The sequence below is a fragment of the Asterias rubens genome, chromosome 14 (assembly GCF_902459465.1).
Source record: "Asterias rubens chromosome 14, eAstRub1.3, whole genome shotgun sequence".
Classification (NCBI taxonomy): Eukaryota; Metazoa; Echinodermata; class Asteroidea; order Forcipulatida; family Asteriidae; genus Asterias; species Asterias rubens.
This window is the reverse complement of record NC_047075.1, coordinates 3,206,108-3,225,808: the sequence shown is the minus strand read 5'-3', so window position 1 is coordinate 3,225,808 and position 19,701 is coordinate 3,206,108. Positions and strand designations below refer to the sequence as shown.

At 41.7% G+C, this 19,701-nt stretch overlaps 1 protein-coding gene across 3 annotated transcripts in view; it reads left to right on the top strand.

Moving 5' to 3' along the window:
• Window positions 1–19,701, top strand: part of LOC117299047 (kinesin-like protein KIF17) — a 39,575-nt gene that overhangs the window by 17,317 nt on the left and 2,557 nt on the right. For all 3 annotated transcript variants that reach the window (XM_033782448.1, XM_033782449.1, XM_033782447.1), the window contains 13 exons: window positions 78–308; window positions 1,542–1,688; window positions 3,717–3,855; window positions 5,853–6,086; window positions 7,481–7,630; window positions 8,245–8,472; window positions 11,635–11,898; window positions 13,367–13,494; window positions 14,258–14,391; window positions 15,230–15,452; window positions 15,853–16,064; window positions 16,997–17,198; window positions 19,435–19,552. In XM_033782448.1, the coding sequence (XP_033638339.1) occupies window positions 84–308; window positions 1,542–1,688; window positions 3,717–3,855; window positions 5,853–6,086; window positions 7,481–7,630; window positions 8,245–8,472; window positions 11,635–11,898; window positions 13,367–13,494; window positions 14,258–14,391; window positions 15,230–15,452; window positions 15,853–16,064; window positions 16,997–17,198; window positions 19,435–19,552 (2,404 nt within the window). In that variant the 5' untranslated portion in view covers window positions 78–83. The remainder of the gene's footprint in view (window positions 1–77; window positions 309–1,541; window positions 1,689–3,716; window positions 3,856–5,852; window positions 6,087–7,480; window positions 7,631–8,244; window positions 8,473–11,634; window positions 11,899–13,366; window positions 13,495–14,257; window positions 14,392–15,229; window positions 15,453–15,852; window positions 16,065–16,996; window positions 17,199–19,434; window positions 19,553–19,701) is intronic.

The following is a 19,701-nucleotide window of genomic DNA, read 5'->3' as shown; positions in this document are numbered from 1 at the left end:
TGGTTTGAATTTTTTGTAAACTTGACTTGTTGGGTCTATCTGATGTAAAAATTAAGTTTTTTATATTTTTTATGTAGGTCAAGATGGCCGAAGCTGTGAAAGTAATTGTACGATGTCGGCCGATGAACGCGAGAGAGAATGCGCTCAAGTGCGGCATCGTAGTCAAGATGGACGGGGGGCGGGGCTACTGCGCTATACAGAAACCCAAATCTAAAGACCCTCCAAAGTCCTTCACATTTGACGGTGCATACTTCACCGACTCAACGACAGAGACCATCTACAATGATATTGCTTATCCTCTAGTGGACGTAAGTAGACAATTTTGAATAGATTTTTGGATCCCAATTTTCATGGCTCTGCGTACCGTAAACGAAAAAGGGATTCCAGACCTTCAGACTAGCAGCCGATTTCACAAAACTTTACGCAACTGCGTCAGTCTACTTGTTCAACGTTTATGGAGTAACTTGCGCCTTAAACATTGCGCAAGTAAACTTTCGTGAAATCGACTGCAGACCATTCTACGCATCATGAATGGCTGTCCACTGAAGCATTTCCCTGATGAAAACAAAAATGCTTTTTGATTAAAAATAATCCTGCATGGTTAATCCCTAAGCATGTACGTGTCGTGGCTGAGCGGTCTAGTTCACCAAACCCAAGCTCTAGAAGGGTCGTAAAGCCGTTGGCTCCATGTGCATGTATAAGAACCCAGTTACCTTTTTAAAAAATTTGGAAACGAAAGGTTTCTGATAACGTTGCCTACATCTTTACAGACTGTAAGGGGGGTAACATGCCCCTGGTGGCAGTTGATTTGGGTCAACAGCCCAAATCAATAGAACGATCCATTAAGCTTCGCCCCGTTGCGTATTGACCAATCACAACCCATGGCGCAACCAAAACTGCGACAAATAAAGTAAGACAAATAAAGTCTGACATGCGTGCACTTATGCTTGGCGCGCGCGGCAGAGTTGTGCAGAATGCCATTGGACCGGCTCACGTGTTCTTGCTCACACGTGCACCGAGGGCAGAGCTTAATGGATCGGTCTATTAAAAGTAGCCCCCCCCCCCAGTTTGAATTGCCGTTTTACTTTGTGATGTTAGGCAATGTCTCATCAAAAAAAACTAGCACTTGCAGGCCTGGAAAATCCATCACTTGAAATTTCTTACAGTCTATGTAAAAGCTTTTTAAGTGGCACCAATACCAGAAGCAACAGAGGCCATGACCTCCGTGGCATTCATGTAGTTTCTAGGCCTGGGCCCAATTTCATAGAGCTGCTAAGCACAAAAATTTGCTTAGCATGAAAATTCTTCCTTGATAAAAACAGGATTCCCAACCAAATTTCTTCTTGTTGCATATTGCTTGTTACTGGTATTCAGCTGTAGTTTGTTTATCCTGAAAATCACGTGGAAATATCAGTTGGTGAACCTGTTTTATCGAGGCAGAAATTTCATGCTTAGCAAATTTTTTGTGCTTAAGCAGCTCTATGAAAATGGGCCCTGAACTGGTAAAAATCAAGTGTTTATGACGTTTTTGTCTGTTGCAGGGAGTACTTGAGGGCTACAATGGAACCATCTTTGCCTACGGCCAGACAGGATGCGGAAAGTCCTTCAGTATGCAGGGCATCACAGACCCTGCCACACAGAGGGGGATCATCCCCAGGTCATTTGAGCACATCTTTGAGAACATACAGGTAGGTATTACATGTGGCATGGCCGAGCAGTTAAGAGCACAAACTCTGGTGTTTCTGATCAGCAGAGTGTGGGTCCGAATCCCCAGCCGTGAAACTTGTGTCCTTAAGCAAGACACTTAACCATTGCTTCGTCCTTCGGATGGGACGTAAAGCCCTTGGTCCCATGTGTTGTGTAACGCATGTAAAAGAACCTAGTGCACGAAAAGAGAAGGAGTTCGCCCCGGTGTTCCTGGCTGTGGCTGCTGCCTGCGCCGTAGCCCCTTGTAAACTCTTATAAGGTGCTACATAATTGGGTCTCGGAATTCATCACTGCAATAACATACCTTTCTGAAAATGTGTATAGACTCAGCGCCTTGAGTACCTTGTTGGTAGATAGGCTATGATATTGGTTTCTTCTAAATAGCCTGTTATATTGTATATTTAGTGTACCTTTTGTATTATTATTGTATATTTCTAGCTTTAGTTTTCCCGTTTGCTTACTTATCATTTATATTTGTTTTTTGTGAAGCACTTAGAAACTTATTTTTAGTATAAAGCGCTATATAATTGTAATCATTATTATTATACGTGCGCTATATAAGACTTCGATATTATTATTATTGTTAGTAACACACAGAGTAAACTTGGACGGTTCCATCTATTTCGGACTCGGTTCTGGTGTCCTAGGGAAATATGTCCCCTGGAGATTCTGTCCCCCATATGGGAAATTAACATGGGGTGGAGGAGGATGGTTCAAAACAGGGTGCTACAAGTGTAGCAGAAGAAGTTTGTACACAGTTCGCCTTATGGGGAGGGGGGGGGGGGGCACAATCTCCTGCCACACCGGTGTCTTCGGGAAGTCCCCCCGCCATCCTGTACCCACTATGGGAAATTAAGATGGGCTGAAGGAGGAGGATTAAAAAAAAGGCGCTATTAGAAAAAGTTTGTACACAGTTCGCCATATTGGGGAACTGAATCTCTGGGGGATAGAATTTCTTGCTACACCGGTTCTGTAAAAAGTCTTGGTTCTTTGTCAGACATGGTTCAATAATTCAATAAAAAACAGAAGAGGTCCCGGTCTTGGGACCACACTCTAAAATTGGTGAGGGAATTGTTTGCATGTAAATTTTACCAACTATAGGGCGTATCGATTATGACGTTACCATTCAAATACCTCTCTTACGTCTGTGCGCGTGTGTGTGCGTGTACCATAGAAATCAAACCAGGAATGCTGCGTACTTCATTGATGTACATGGTTACCATTCAAATACCTCTCTTACATCATGGTGTCTGTGCGCGAGTGTGTGCGTGTACCATAGAAATCAAACCAGGAATGCTGCGTACTTCATTGATGTACATGGTTACCATTCAAATACCTCTCTTACATCATGGTGTCTGTGCGCGTGTGTGTGCGTGTACCATAGAAATCAAACCAGGAACGCTGTGTACTTCATTGATGTACGTGGTTAGACGCGCATACGAACTGCCCTACATTATGGCGAGTTTCATAGCAACAAAGGTGCTATTCGATATGGTCTATTGGATTGGATGCCACCACCAGTCTCGCAAGAGACCAGTTTCGCTGTCATTGCGACAGGAATTTAAAGACTTGCCCACAAGTGGGCGTTGCTTACAGAAGAATCACATTGTAAAACTCAAATAGGATATTAACTATGTCTTTTGACGCGGTGTTTGGATCTCGTGTTCTCAAGGTCACGGATGCTACGTCTGGGTCATTCTGCTGACGAAGATCGTAGTGTAGACGTATTGAATAGCCCCCTTGTTGCTATGATAGTCACCATCTTGTAGTGCACACCTTATGCGCATTCAAACGCACAAAGCATTCCCGGTTTGATTTCTACGGTACGTGCACGCACACACAAATGCACACGCTAACAGATGCCATGTTGTAGGGTAGATATTTGAACAGTGATGTCTTATTCAATACGGTCTATTGGTCGAAAATTGCTGGTACAGAATTACTTCCAGTGTTGTGATCAAATATTTAATTGATATTAATGTACTCTTTCTCTTCGTTTTTTCTACAAGGTGACAGAGGGGGTTAAGTTCCTCGTCCGAGCCTCGTACCTCGAGATCTACAACGAGGAGATAAGAGACCTACTGGGCAAGGATCACCGGGTCAAACTAGAGCTGAAGGAACACCCTGACAGAGGGGTGTATGTCAAAGGTCAGCACAATAGCCCATATCATAGTGGGTGCGTTTGTTTAGCTTCCCTGGGTCGACCCCGGTGTGTGGCGTTTTTTTTTCGCAGGACGAACGTGTGCAGATAATTACCCACGTACGTCCTAGAAAAAAAACCTGCCACACACCGGGGTCGACCCAGGGGAGCTAAACGAATGCACCCAGTGTTAGCCGCAGAGGTGTCTGGGTGTCTTTTGATACCCAGTTGATGAATGATTCATTGAAACATTGATAGAATGCACGATATAAGTTATCACACAAGCGCGAGTGGAATACGGAAAAATATAGCGCTGCTGCGTCCCATATCCAATGAGGCCGCGCTATATTTTCCATATTTCCCTGAGCGCGCATGTGATAACGTATAACGTACTTCAAGCAAGCTTGGCGCGTGACATAGAACACACAATACGCATGGTAGTGATGTTAGCCGTGCAATATAGGTTTTTATCACCACTCCATTCTGCCAATCTGATTGGAGGATTAGCGTACTTGAGGATAATAGCCCATATCATAGTGTTAGCAGCAGAGGTGTCTGGGTGCCTTTTGGACACCCTGTTTTATATTTGGCACCCAGTTTGAGAATGATCCATTGAAACATTGATAGAATGCACAAAACAACTTGTCGTGCTTTGCTAAAAGTTTGAAACAATGAGGCCGCGCTATATTTTCCATATTTCCCTGAGCGCGCATGTGATAACGTATAACGTACTTCAAGCAAGCTTGGCGCGTGACATAGAACACACAATACGCATGGTAGTGATGTTAGCCGTGCAATATAGGTTTTTATCACCACTCCATTCTGCCAATCTGATTGGAGGATTAGCGTACTTGAGGATAATAGCCCATATCATAGTGTTAGCAGCAGAGGTGTCTGGGTGCCTTTTGGACACCCTGTTTTATATTTGGCACCCAGTTTGAGAATGATTCATTGAAACATTGATAGAATGCACAAAACAACTTGTCGTGCTTTGCTAAAAGTTTGGAAACAGTTTTAAGAAATGTACATGTGTGCATGTGAATCCGATAACGAGCGATTCCATGGTGAGTCTTGCTTGTTACAATGCCCCCCTTCAATGTAGGAAATTGTCTGATTTACTACTTGTGTTGAGCAAATTTTTACCACGAATGATAAGCGTCCACATATCAAGTCACAACTACCCTTCTTACAATCATGGAATAATGGTTGTGTTCCAGTAAGCTTGGGCGATATCGATTTATTTTATTTACGATATATCGCCGACAATATATCGTGATATTTGATTTAATCGCGATTAATTAAATTTGACATCATCAGTCTTCGAACTCTCAGTGAAAGTTGTAGAAGAGACAGTCATAGCATAAGAGAGGTGTTCTAATGACCTATTCTTCTGGTTTTACTCCAAACCTATGGGGTGCAAGATGTCTCAGCTAGGAAATACATCGCAATATTGCGACACTTCATCGATATCGCGATATATCGATATGCCGATTAAAACCATATCGATCCGATATCGAAATCGTTTCCAAATTAGTACCGCGATATTCGATAATATTGTGGTATCGCCCAAGCTTATGTTCCAGTGTAGTTTGAGTTGTCATAGGACCTGCCCACAGGATTTTGTTAATAAATGTGAGCTTGATCTTCAACATCTATTGTACAGGAAAATTAATTGATTGATTGATTGATTGACTGATTGATTGACTGATTGACTTGAGTCACTGATATTGATTGGTACATTTATTTGTTAATTGTCATTGATTATGATGTACTAAAATGATTGATCAGTTGAGTTATTGGTTGATTAATTGATTGACTGATACTGATTGCTTTAAATGATTGATTGATGGTCAATTTAAAAAAATATATTTGTTGATTGTTATTGGTGAATTGATTAGTTGATAAATTGATAAATGATTAAATGATTAAATTATTATGTGATAAATTGAATAAATAGCTAAATGATTGACTGATTGCTTGCTATTGATTGATTTGCAATTTATAGATCTATCCATGCACATTGTCCACAACACCCGGGAGTGCGAACACATCATGGAGCTTGGCTGGAAGAACCGCTCCACAGGGTCGACATTGATGAACGCGGACTCGTCTCGTTCTCATTCCATCTTCACCATCCACATTGAGCGCTGTGATCTGGATGACACAGGGGAGGACCACCTGAGGGCCGGCAAACTCAATCTTGTGGATTTGGCCGGTAGTGAACGGCAAGCAAAGACAGGTAAAGTAGGATTTGAAACTTTGCTTGGTGGGAATTTGACCCAATTCACCGGTCGTCAACATCAGAATAACCATGGATGCGCCACATTGGTGGGCAAAGTCACTGTGCGTTATTCAGTGAAGTGTGCATTTTAGGCCACACAGCGTTTACATGTAAACCTATTGACCACCAAAATGGTGAGCGTGGCACAGTCACCGCGTTTGAAGTGCGTGCAAGGGGTCAGTATTTAGGTGAGGTTTACAGAAGCACCATGTGTGTTAAATCTCTTTCTCTTTCCCGAGTCCTGTGAAATTAATTAGCAGCCATATTACTCAGGTGGGATTCAAACCCACGACGTTTGCCATTCTAGAGCAGATGTCTTACCACTAGACCACCGAGCTTGCTAGAGTTAGTTGGAATCGAGGGTTCAGCCCCTCCCTACCTTGCGGGCATGCTTCAGCACCGGCATGCTAGGCCAGGTCTGAGGTCATCAGGCAGCATGCTTCTTGTTCCCCGGACTCGCCTTGCCTCTTATGGTGATAGGGCCTTCTCTAACCTTTCCCCCGCCTCTGGAATTCTCTGCCTCAAAGTCTAAGAGATACACATGAAATGTCTCACTTCCAAAACTCCCTTAAAACACATCTTTTCAGACTGGCCTTTGAACACACCTGAGATTTTCTTTTATTGACCTGGACCGGGGCCTTTGAATGTTTTTACAGAGATAGTGCGCCTTACAGATGCTGTGTTTTATTATTATTATTATTATTATTTATTGCACGGCCACAACCCTGCAAGGTTTTAAACGGCGGGTACTGTAGGCTGTTCCCCTAGGCAACGCTTTAATTGGATACAATGATTTCATTGGATAAAACGTGAAGGGATGTAAGCTTTCCATATATGTGTTGTGATTGGTCTGAGGCGATTTAGTTTGTCAACTTGCACTTTCGATCGTCTGCATGCAGCGTGTGCGCATTGATTGTTCACTATGTGTACATGTATGCGTGGATTGACTACAAATCTAAATGTGAAATGGTTGTGAGGTCAAAGGTACATCTGGCAGGATCCTGCCAGATGCTCAAGGCAGGTATCTGGCGTTATTTAGGAAATGTGATGTCAGATGTTCAGGCTATGGGTACCGCAACAATTAGACGTCATTGTTCCGCATAGACTTGCATCCGTGGCCGCTTCATCCCCAAATTGTAATGGGGCGCATTTCTGGAGTTGCCACGGTCACCTGTTCTCTTTCAGTTGCCGCTATTCTCGGCTCTCCTACACTTTTACCACTCCATTTTGTCACATTGTCTATCCAATGCAGCTTAGGCGACCTCTGCTGCGACGTTAATCCATAGGTAGACCATCTTTAATCGTAAAATATCAAAAAACTAATTTGTTTCCACTCCATTTTTTTCTTCCAGGAGCGACGGGCGATCGTCTGAAGGAAGCAACCAAGATAAACTTATCGCTGTCCGCTTTGGGCAACGTCATCTCAGCCCTCGTTGACGGCAAATCTAAACACATCCCGTACAGAGACTCTAAACTGACCCGACTGTTGCAGGATTCACTCGGTGAGTTTAACAGTTTGGATGAATATTAATAATAAAATTGACTTCTTATATAGCCCTTTATCACGCCCGGACGAGTATTTTTTCCCTGCAAGGTATACAGAGCTGAGCTACTTGTTGAAGTATGAGATCTGTTCATTGGATGTTGAGTTACCATACATGCTTGACTCAACAAGGTCTTTGGAATGTTTTCTGGGTGTTTAACTTGGTTTTTAATGCCCAAATGTGCATTATGGAGCATTATAAGTGGTTTCATATTGATGATTTTTGTGAAATTAATACATGTAGTAAAACGATAAAGATAAAAAAAAATCAATGTATGTTTGGTTTGCGGTAACACCATGTGTGTATCTACTTGCCAGGTAGAGTTTGTTCTTAGAGAACTGTCTTGCTTTATTCTACTGCCGTGGAGTAGATGATCGGAGGTTCGGGAGACTTCTCAGTTCTGAAAAGAACTGTCCTGCTTTTTAACTACTACCAGGGCGGATAATGGAAAATAAAAAAAATCGTTTATTTTTGTCTGCATCGGCAGAGTTGTGCTTGTCACTCATTTGGCGCGTATTGGCCCAATGAGGAGAACCTTGGGCTGAATGATGTTATGTTTTGTCCCATGACAGGTGGTAACACCAAGACGCTGATGGTGGCGTGTCTCTCCCCGGCCGACAACAACTACGATGAGACCCTCAGCACCCTCCGCTACGCCAACCGCGCTAAGAACATCAAGAATAAGCCCAAGATCAACGAGGACCCGAAGGACGCCCTCTTGAGGCAGTACCAGGAGGAGATTAACAACCTCAAGGCAATGCTGATGGGACAGATGCCGATACCCGCCGGGGGATTCGAAGGTGAGTTTCTCCTAGACTCACCGAGAGGCGGTCGTGAGTCGAGTTTGGTGACTCGAGGCAGGTTATTTAGGCTTGAGTTGTCATCGACTGTCAGGAAGTTCTCCAGTCCAGCTGTTCATGCAGAAAATGGTGCTCAGCCAAAATGAGCCCGGAACCAGTGAAAAACAGTGTCCATTACGTGTATTGCTTTTTATGCCTAACACTTGTCTGTTTTATCAAATGGAGCTAATTCCTGTCTTTTGAAGTAGATTTTGCTAGTATTGTAAGACAAATTTATGTTTCTGTGTTTATGTGTAAAAAGGAAAACTAGGTTCTTCTGAATCCGTTCTTCTTTCATGGCAAATATGTCAGTTATTTTCTTTGTTTGCTGTAATTATTCAAAAGGATATATGATCTTCTCCCACAAATTCTTCCCCCTCACCCCTCCCAGCAGAATAGTTTTCATTTTGTCACAATGAATAATTGTTCTTTTACTGACATTAATTTGTTTTGGTTTTGCCCTGTTCCGATGGCGTTCCCCTCTGTCTTTTAAAAAAAAATATTTTGAAGGCTTTGGGGTTGCATTGGGTAAGTACAAGTACACACCAATCGATGAATTGCCACCAATACCCATGATCTAACCTTTTAATTAACAACACTGTGTCACACTCCACAAGAACTCACCTTTTATTTTTCCCGTCACAATTTTCACGTTTTCACTCAATTTTTATCCTTGTGTGAATTTTAGACTGAAAAATCACAATGGTTGAAAAGCCAAAACCCACTTGTTCTATCTCTATTTCAAGGTAGGGTCATAGATCAGTCAAATACTCAACAAAATTAATGACCATAAAAACTAACTTGGCGTGAAGCACTGTTGATTGTTAGCCCAATATAGGACTCTTCCTCTGTGCTGTGCACAGATACAGAGTCCTACATTCTGGGGCGGAAAATTTTCAAAGCTTCATAACTCAAATCTTACCTGCAGTAAGCCACTTATTTCGACAGATTCACATTCCATGGCAGCATACATTTTTCTGCGGTGGGTTTTGGCCGTCATATATTCCTCACAAATCCGTCATTTTCGTGAAACAATGCAGCTCCCAACGTTAAACAATTCCCGCTTTCTCACAGTGTTGTCTGCTGCCGTGCGTATGCGTATACATTCGCGTGCAAGATGCAAGACGCATGAATTCTTGGTCATCGTATATTGACTGCACAGCGTTAACACGCAAACGCAACGCACGATATGCGCGGTCGTGCGTCTTGCGTACGCACGGCAGACTGTGAGAATACGATCAAAACGGGAATTTTTTTACATTGGGAGCTGCATTAAAGCCATTGGACCCTTTCGGTTCAAAAAAAAAAAAAAAAAATCACAGATTTACAAATAACTTACAGGGTTTACAGAAGGCAATGGTGAAAGACTTCTCTTGAAATATTATTCCATGAAATGCTTTACTTTTTGAGAAAACAGCAAAACAGCATAAATTCTCGTTAACGAGAATTACGGATTTATTTGAAACACATGTCATGACACGGCGAAACGCGCGGGTTTTTCCGTTGTTTTCTCCCGACTCGGATGACCGATTGAGCCTAAATTTTCACAGGTTTGTTATTTGATATAGAAGTTGTGGTACACAAAGTGTGGGCCTTGGACAACACTGTTTACCGAAAGGGTCCAATGGCTTTAATTCACGAAAATGACGGATTTGTGAAGATTTTTCCGCCCCAGAAATGGACCCTGATATCGAGGACTTCACTGTAGTACGATACGAAAGTTTAAGACCACCAGGGCTATGTTGATTGTATAAACTATTGTGAGAAAGGATTACCTTTGAAAAAAAATATGGTTTGGATAATTTGTCAACTGGAAACATTTGAATCTGGTTTAAGATCTGGACCCCAGTATCAGATTTTTTTCGTCTGCATTTACTCTCACAGAGGTTTGTCCAACATCGGTGGCTTGGTCTTTCCTCACATATAAGCCTTGACATCCAAGGTTTAAGCCAGGATTTGGTAAAAGGGTTTCCAAATTAGCTGGAAACTTAAAAACTTGGTGCCCTAATTGTTCACTAACAATACAGTTACATATACATGACTGATACAAATTTAAAACAGGGTGTCCAAAAGACACCCAATGCAACCCCCTCTGGCTCTCATTTCTTTCACCCAAAGCACCTCTCCCTACCACCCCTCCCTACCACCTCTCCCTACCCCTACCCATATCTTGAACAGTTCAAACTGGCATGAACAGTTTATAACTTTGATTGAGAAAATGTATCATTTTGATTTTGAATGAACATTAAAAAGGAAAAATTATAATTATTGTCAACACCACTGCACACTCTAAGGAGCTCATGAAATTTGTTGATTTTTTTTAAAAAACTGTTTATTCAATGTCAGGCCTTGAATTACATGAAGGCCACAGGTATCATTGTTTGTTCATGAGTTTACAGCGCCTAATTTCATGGCTCTGCTTACCGCAGAACTCTGTGCTTACGATCACCATTCTCTGCTTACGTGCAAGCGCCGAATTTCTGCGCTAGCTGTGTAAACGTAGAATGCCTAGTAACGTGGAGTACGCAAGCGCAGAAGCCAAAATTCCCTGCTAACCCGTAAAATACACTTAGCGTAAACACAGAATTCCCTTCTTCCATAAGCTCCGATTCTTTGCATACGGTAAGCAGAGCCATGAAATTTGGCCCTGTTCTGATGACAAAACCACTGGCCTCAGGGCCTAAATTACCATCAAACTTCCCTTTCGACTTTCAGCCTCAAGAACAACTTGTTTCACGTAGTCTTCCCATATTAGGTCCACCAAAAATAAATTTTGTTTCCGGTTAACCCAACTGATCAAAAACCGAAAAAAGTTAATAAAAAGTAACAATAAGATAACTTTATTTGCAAGTGTGTTAAAAGAAACAACTATTTTTGGGTTTGGCTGTGGTGTGATTTACCAACAAGACACACTGTCATCTATGCACACATACTACAATTAACCCATACCACGATTAACACCATTCAACTGTGCCTCATCACATTAAAGCAGCGTTTTGATTTTGGTGCTCTATAGGTTTATGATGATAGGACATATGATTTTGAGTGATTGTTTTAACAAAATATCAAGAATCTTGCGACTGTCTCGTTAACTTTTCTCAATCTCAAAATGCTTTCTTAAAGGAGCTCTCCAGATCCCCAAGGCAGCCATCACCGATGGGTCCACCACCCCGCAGGACCCCTCTCCGTCCACCGGCTCTCTCTCCTCCGAAATCGAGGCAGAGAGGGAACGCATCCGGCAGGAGTACGAGGCCAAGATCGCCGAGATGTCGGCCAAGTACGAGGAGGAACAGTCCAACAAGAATAAACTTCAGCAGGACATTGAGGATCTCAAGAAGTACTATGGGTCGCGGCTGGCGGAGGTCCCTGAAGCGATTAAACAGATTGGTGAGTTTGATAATTATAATAATAATAATAATAATAATTGTGGCTTCTTATATAGCGCACATGTCCGCCACTCAGTGACGCTCCTGGCGCTGTAACACAGTATTTCCTGCAAGATGTGGGACTACGTTTAAATTATGAGACCATATTCTGATAGCACCATGTTATTCTGATAGTACCAAGGTGCTGTGGCGCAATTTGCTGTCATCCCGACAAGGAACACTGAGGCGAACCCCGTCTCTTTTCGATAAGTGCGCTGGGTTCTTTTACATGCATTACATAACACATATGACCAACGGCTTAACGTCCCATCTGAAGGACGAAGCAATGGTTAAGTGTCTTGCTTACGGACACAAGTGTCACGGCTGAGGATTCGAACCCACACTCGGCTGATCAGAAACACTAGAGTTTAAATTCGGTGCTCTTAACCGCTCGGCCACGACACTTCCATAGTGTTATAGATGATCTCCTTGTTTGGGAAACTCTGCAACACTCCCACAAAGGGATAAAAACACCAAGCTGGCAACAGCAAATATCTCTCAACACAAACTCTTCTTTAATGGAACGTGTTGCCTTGGATCGGTCGAGTTGGTCTTTTCTTAAAGACTACATAACCTCAGTTATTAATATTTTAAAGGGATGCTGCAGTGAATTAAAATAAAACAGTTAATTTTGCTGTCATTTATTTCTGATATATGTATTGAACATCAATAAAATGTGTTTTGTTTATTCCCGACATATTTGACTTGCGTAATGACCCTTTTGTGGATTGTTACCGCCCCTACCATCGACGTTACGTCGGGAATTCAACCATATCGTCGGCAAAAAGAGTCTGGTCCCTAACTACACGCGCCTAGGTACCAGGCCACACAGTGCACACGTCTCTATATGCACACGTCTCTATATGCACACTGCCAGGGGGCCCGACGGCTCGGGTTACCGACATGACGTCACGTTTATGCAAACGTTTAATCTCTTGGAAACCATTTTTTAAATACTTGCGCATTTAATAAAAAAATAAAAAAAGTCAAAAAAATAAAAAAATGAATAAAACAAAACACTGCAGCCACCCTTTAAGGGAAGCTTTTTTAATAAAAAAAAAAATTTCATGCTAAGCAAATTTGTCTTACAGGTAATATTTGAAGGGAAGCTTGCCACTATCATTATCTTCAAACCCTGTAAGTTAAATGTAAATCTGTGGACATTTTGAAACAGTACCCGAATCCTTTAAGCGGTTAGCTTGGAAGTCATGTACCGCAAAATTCAAGTCTCTTCTCAAAACTTATCTTATGTCACAGGTTTTCAATGACTAATTTTGTTGTTTCTGTTTTTCTTTGTGTTGTGTTTTGTTTTTTGTTTTGTTTTTGGTTTTACTGCGCCTTGAACACCCAGCAGGGTGGATATGTGCGCATTACAAGTCTTATTATTATTATTATTATTATTATTAAATACTTCTTTCTCGTATCCACAGCTCATGGCGGTGAACCGTCAACCGGTACCCCAGGTGATGAAACCAGTGCCTTGAAGTCGGGCCTTGTCAATGACCAAGGGAAACCCACCACCACGCAACCGTCTGTCTCGGCTGCTCGCAACGAACAGGTATAAATGACAGCCTTGTAGTTTTCAGCCATGTTACCTTACAGGGGCAATTGCCTCCATTGCCCCTGGTCATTGCCCCTGGTCATTGCCCCTGGTCATTGCCCCTGGTCATTGCCCCTGGTCATTGCCCCTGGGCCCAATTTCATAGAGCTACTAAGCAGAAAAATTTGCTTAGCATGAAATTTCTTCTTTGATAAAAACAGGATTACCAAGCGAATTTCCATTTGTTGCATACTGCTTGTTACTGGTATTCAGCTGTTGTTTGCTTATCCTTAAAATCACGTGGAAATTCGTTTGGTAATCCTGTTTTCATCAAGGTGGAAATTTAATGCTAAGCAAATTTTTGTGCTTAGCAGCGCTATGAAATTAGGCCCTGGTCATTGCCTCGGTGACCCTTGAATTATCCAAACACTTTAGTTTAACATCGTTTACGGCTATAAAGATTCAAGCATATTGTTTGGAATGTAAAATTGTGTCATGAAAGTAAAATAAAGTTAACAAGTAAACCACGAAAATCTGTAATTGAGACTTAACTTCCATTTCAAGCTAATTGAACAATTAGGAAGTTGGCCCAACTGAAGTTCATGTTATCATTAGACTTATGTAATGGTCAAACAAATTTGGGTGTGGTTCTGAATAAAAAGGAAGAAGAAAAAAAAAAGGGGGGGAAAAAATCAGTCCATGCAATTGTAATTGTGTTCTGGTTTGTCACTGTCCGCCTCTTTATGTCATTATTTATTGTCACCATCTGTCGTCCACTCAGGGAGAACCATTAGCCAGTTTAGATGAAGCAGAGCCAAGTGAGAGAGATGAGGGGCCTTCAGCTCCCATGGCCTCCCCGACCCTGCCCCGTAAGGACAAGTCACAGGGATTGGACCAAAATGAAGCTCTCAAAAGGTAAAACAGTCTTTATGCTTGTGATTTCTCTAGGGTTTTTTCTGATGTCAAGATTACCTTAAAGGGTCTATGTAACTTTTGTAGGACAAAAAAACACAATGTCCACAGATTTACACTAAACTTACACAGTTTGAAGATAATGATAGTAGAAAGCTTCCCTGAAAACATTACGTGCTGAGGTGCTGTAGTTTTTGGGAAATGAGTAAAACAATGTCATAGAGACGAAAATTATTTTAATCTTTTACAAACGTATTTTCATGACATTGTTTTACTCATTTCTCAAAAACTACAGCACCTCAGTAGGTAATATTTGAAGGGAAGCTTTCCACTATCATTATCTTCAAACCCTGTAAGTTTAATGTAAATCTAAACATTTTGAAAAAGTACCCAAATCCTTTAAAGACCTGCTTGAACGAAAATGTCAAGTCGTGAACTTTGCTGAGTTTTCAATGAATAAGGAAATCGAGCCATATGATTATGAATAGATTTTAATTGTGTAAAAAACCCAATCATTTTGAATACCCTTATCCAGCGGTTTTCTGAGAGATTTGCGTCATAGTTGGGAGCTCCAATTTGTAAAGCCGCTTTGTTGCAGCGTGGAGGTATAACAGAGCAAACTCCCACAAATGACGACAGCAGCATTGTTCCTTGACACGCGCCATCAACGACAGAAGTGTTTTTAGTTTTTCAAAACCTTTAGGTTGGGGCCTGAATTTTGTGGTACAAAGACAAGATCGAAGATTAAGTGGTACAGAGTTTCAGATGCGTGGGGCAGCTGAAGAAAAAGACCTGTATCAGAGGAGTAAGATTGAATTTACTTTTCCTTTCCGCTCCTCAGACTGCAGCAGCTGGAGCACGAGATGGTTGGCGGCGAGCGGGCCACCGACGAGAACCTGAAGGAGAAACGACGCAAGAAGCTGAAGCATGCCGAGGTGCGCAAGCTGCAGCTGGCCAAGGCCATCGCTAAGATGGACGACGACGGCATCATGCTGAACATCTACAGCAACATTGAAGAGGAGCTCAAGGCCAAGAATAAACTACTGGATGCCGAGAAGGAGAAGGTAAAACATGGAATTAAACAGGGATGTGATTTCTCCGTTTTTAACTGGAAATCCGTTTTTTTTAAACCCCCCCACCCCGCCCCTCTCCAAAAAAACATAAATTAAAAAATTTTGTTGTTGTTGGTATTTTATAACAAATTCGTAAGAAAATTAAGATAAAACCATTTGGAACACCCCAGATTGCTGAGTAGGACTTTCAAAACTTAGGATAAATGTATGTAAGCAGTCTTCGCACAAATAAGCTTTCGCGCTCGCAAGCTTTCAGGCTTTCAGGTTTTTGTTCCCAACAGCCTATCACATCCCTGGCAAAACGTGGACTAAAACAATTCCATGACCTTACCTTCATAAAGCCCTGTCATCTGAATTTGTTCCGTATACTCTTGAAATTTCCCTCTACCAGGTCCGAGGAGCGGAGATCGAGATCACGGATCTAAACAGCGAGTTTGAGTTTGAGCGGATCGACTACCTGGACACCATCCGCAAGCAGGAGAAGCAGGTGAAGATGATGCAGCAGATATTGGACAAAGTGCAGCCGTGTCTACGACGGGACTGCAACTATTACAACCTGGACAAGGTCAAAGCGGAGAGCAGCTGGGACGAGGAGGAAGGGAGGTAAAGTAGAAAGTCGCTAAGAAAAATAAATATTAACTTAAAGCGGTGGACACAATTGGTAGTTACTCAAAATATATATTAGCATATACAGTTACTTGATATTGAGCAATGGAGAGCTGTTGAAAGTATAAAACATTGTAAGAAATGGCTCCCTCTGAAGTAGCAGTTTTCGAGAAAGAGGTAACTTCTCACTAAAATATTTTAATCTGAGAAACACTTCAGGCCTGAAGCCTTTCTCAGGCATCTGAAATCACACAAATTTGTGCAACAAGGGTGTTTTTCTTTTATTATTTTCTTGCAGCTTTGATGACCAATTGAGCCTAATTTTTTGCAGATTTTCCATATTTGTTATTTTATGCATGTTCTCACTTGGTGGCTGAGAATACTGGTCTTTCACAATTACCAAACGTGTTCAGTGCCTTTAAAGGAACACGTTGCCTTGGGTCGGTCGAGTTGGTCTTTGAAAAGCGTTTGTAACCGTTTGTTATAAAATGCATATGGTTAGAAAGATGTTTTAATATTAGAATACAATGATCAACACAAATTTGGCTTGAAATTGCGTGGTTTTCCTATTACTTTGCAAACTAACACCGTCGGCCATTTTTGGGAGTCAAAAATTTGACTTCCATAAATGGCCGACTGTGTTAGTCGACGAGGTAAAATGAAAACCACGCAATTTCGAGTGATACTTGTGTGGATCATTATATTCTACTTTTAAAGTATCTATCAAATCATATGCATTTTATAACAAACGGTTACAAACGCTTGTCGAACACCAACTCGACCGATCCAAGGCAATGTGTTCCTTTAAGGAGCTCTACTAAATTGTGCACAGACTTTGAATTCATTGCAGTAGCAAGGAAGGCCTATACAAATTTACCGGTCTATTTCACCCAACCTATGTGGTTGTCTTTCAACCCATCCTCCTTCAGATGGAAAATCCCCGAGCTCATTCTCTCACGAGAGAAACTCCCCCACGCCGGGGGTGTAATGCCAGGGGGACGCGCCCCTATGCCAGGACGGGGAGGCCACCACGCCGCCCCCCAGAGCAGGAGGGACCATTCACCCAACGCTTACGTCAACGGGTACCCCATGGGAGGGGCAGAGCTACCGGAGGAGGATCGCTACCTACAAGTAAGTCCACTATTTAGAAATAGAAATAGTCTTGTCCAACGTGGTACTACATATTGGAATAGTCTCAGTGATTCATTAAAATCTGCACTTACTTTGTCAAATTTTGCAAAAAAATTAAAAGCAGTCCTTAAATTCTTAGTTAAGAATGAAAAGTTATGATATATTTTCCGGATGATGTTTTTTGTCTTTGTACCCATACATGTACATGTTTTTTATGGAAGTCAATGTTGTGATAGTCTGCTGGTGTTTTTTTTGTTTTTGTTTTTTTGCTGCTGTCCGTAGGTACGGGAACATAAGCCTTGCTTCACCCTATTTTGCAAAGGGAACTTGCATTGAAAAATTGTTAAATTTTGAAGGGGGCACCAATGCCAAAACCAGGGGCAACAGAAGTCATTGCCTCCAGGTCCTCCTGTGGCTTTATGTTCGAGAGGGCAGTTTCATTTTGCAAAGGGAATTTGCATTGATGAATTGTTAAATTTTAAAGGGGGCACCAATGCCAAAACCAGGGGCAACAGAAGTCATTGCCTCCAGGTCCTCCTGTGGCTTTATGTTCGAGAGGGCAATTTCATTTTGCAAAGGGAATTTGCATTGATGAATTGTTAAATTTTGAAGGGGGCACCAATGCCAAAACCAGGGGCAATAGAAGTCATTGCCTCCAGGTCCTCCTGTGGCTTTATGTTCGAGAGGGCAGTTTCATTTTGCAAAGGGAATTTGCATTGATGAATTGTTAAATTTTAAAGGGGGCACCAAGGCCAAGACCAAATAAGAAGTATTACAAAAACAACAGAGAGTACACATATTCTTCATAAATGTTAAGAAAATAAAGGAAACATGTCTTGTGTTTAGTAAGTTGACCACTTAATTACAATTCAATTTTGTATTTATTTAATAATTTTTGCATGACACTGTTTTCTTGCATGTATAATAACTTAACTGGCAAAACTTGGTGAATGTTTTATGTTCAAATTTGAAGAGAAAAAAATGAATGTCTTTTAGGGAACTATCTGTCTTTGCGGTTCCTTGAATGAAATTTGCTTGAAAAACAGTCTTTGTAATTATGTGTCTGTTATAAAATGAGAAATGTTGTTGTCTGGCATGGGAAGTCCCCCAAAAGAATTAACTTGTGGCTCCAAGGCAAGGTGGAGAAAAGAGGTCGTTGCTTCCTTATACTTCATAAGCCATTTACAGGTTTGACTTGAATAATGTCAGGTACGATGACTAGCTTACACCCCTTTCAGGCAGGCGCCGATTCGCGGCGAACCAAATTTTTAATGAAGTACATGAACAAATTTGAAGTCTGAAACAGTTAGGAGCGACTGGACATGCTAGAAGTAATTTTTTTTTATTGTTGCAGTCGTTCGTAACGACTCTGGAGCGCCTTGGTTTCAGACGTCGATCTTGTTTAATGAGCCGAGCCAATGTAAATGTTAGGTTAAGTTCGCCTGTCTGGAACCACACTATTTGGGTCGACCTAGAGTCACTCCTAATCTATTTGGATTGACCTAGAGTGGCTCCTAATCTATTTGGATTCGGCACTACTCTGGTGCGTCTGTCTGAATTGGGCGTTAGTCACAAATGAACACACAAACTTCCTTATGCAAAATTTCTTGTCGCATCATCATTTGACCTCTAAGATAGTGGCATGGTGCATCTTTTGTGGGCGGGGCTAATGAGTCAATGTGGGCCAAATTTCATAGAGTTGCTTAAAGGCTGATTCTGTGCTTACTGAGCAAGTTTCCATTTCATAGCCCTGCTAACCATAAACGCACAAAAAAGGCATGCTTACCTTCCAGTGCTTAAGGTATGAAATCGTTAATATAACAATGCAAATCCATGGTGAACGCGCAAGTTAGCAGCCTAATTTTCTTATCTGTGAAGTACGCTTTCCATTTCATAGCCCTGCTAACCATAAACGCACAAAAAAGGCATGCTTACCTTCCAGTGCTTAAGGTATGAAATCGTTAATATAACAATGCAAATCCATGGTGAACGCGCAAGTTAGCCGCCTAATTTTCTTATCTGTGAAGTACGCTCTCGTTTAACAAGTCTTTATGTTGTAGTAAGAACGAAAGACTCCTTGCAGCCAAGCAGTGCTATGAAATCAGCCCCTGTTGTAGATTCTCCGAGTCTTCCATATAAATATTTGTTTTTTTCTTGGTAGGGGGCTATTCTGTAAACCCTTCCGTTCACCGTTATCTCTTTTTTGGTTTCCGCTATTTCCCACCACTCTGCCTAGAAACTGAGTCGTTCCACGCATGATGCGGCTGTCGATTACTTTAAACCCAAACGAGCCAATCAGCTGCTTGGTAGCAGTAGCCACACCCACGAACCCAATTACCACATCCCTCCTGTCGGTGAGTGCATGCTTTCCTCTTTTATTTTAGTTTGTGGGTTTTATTTTAAAGAGATCTGGGGTCGATTTCACAAAGAGTTAGGACTAGTCGTAACTTAGGACTGATCCTAAGAGATATAAAAAACGTACAGCTAGTCCTAAGTTAGGACT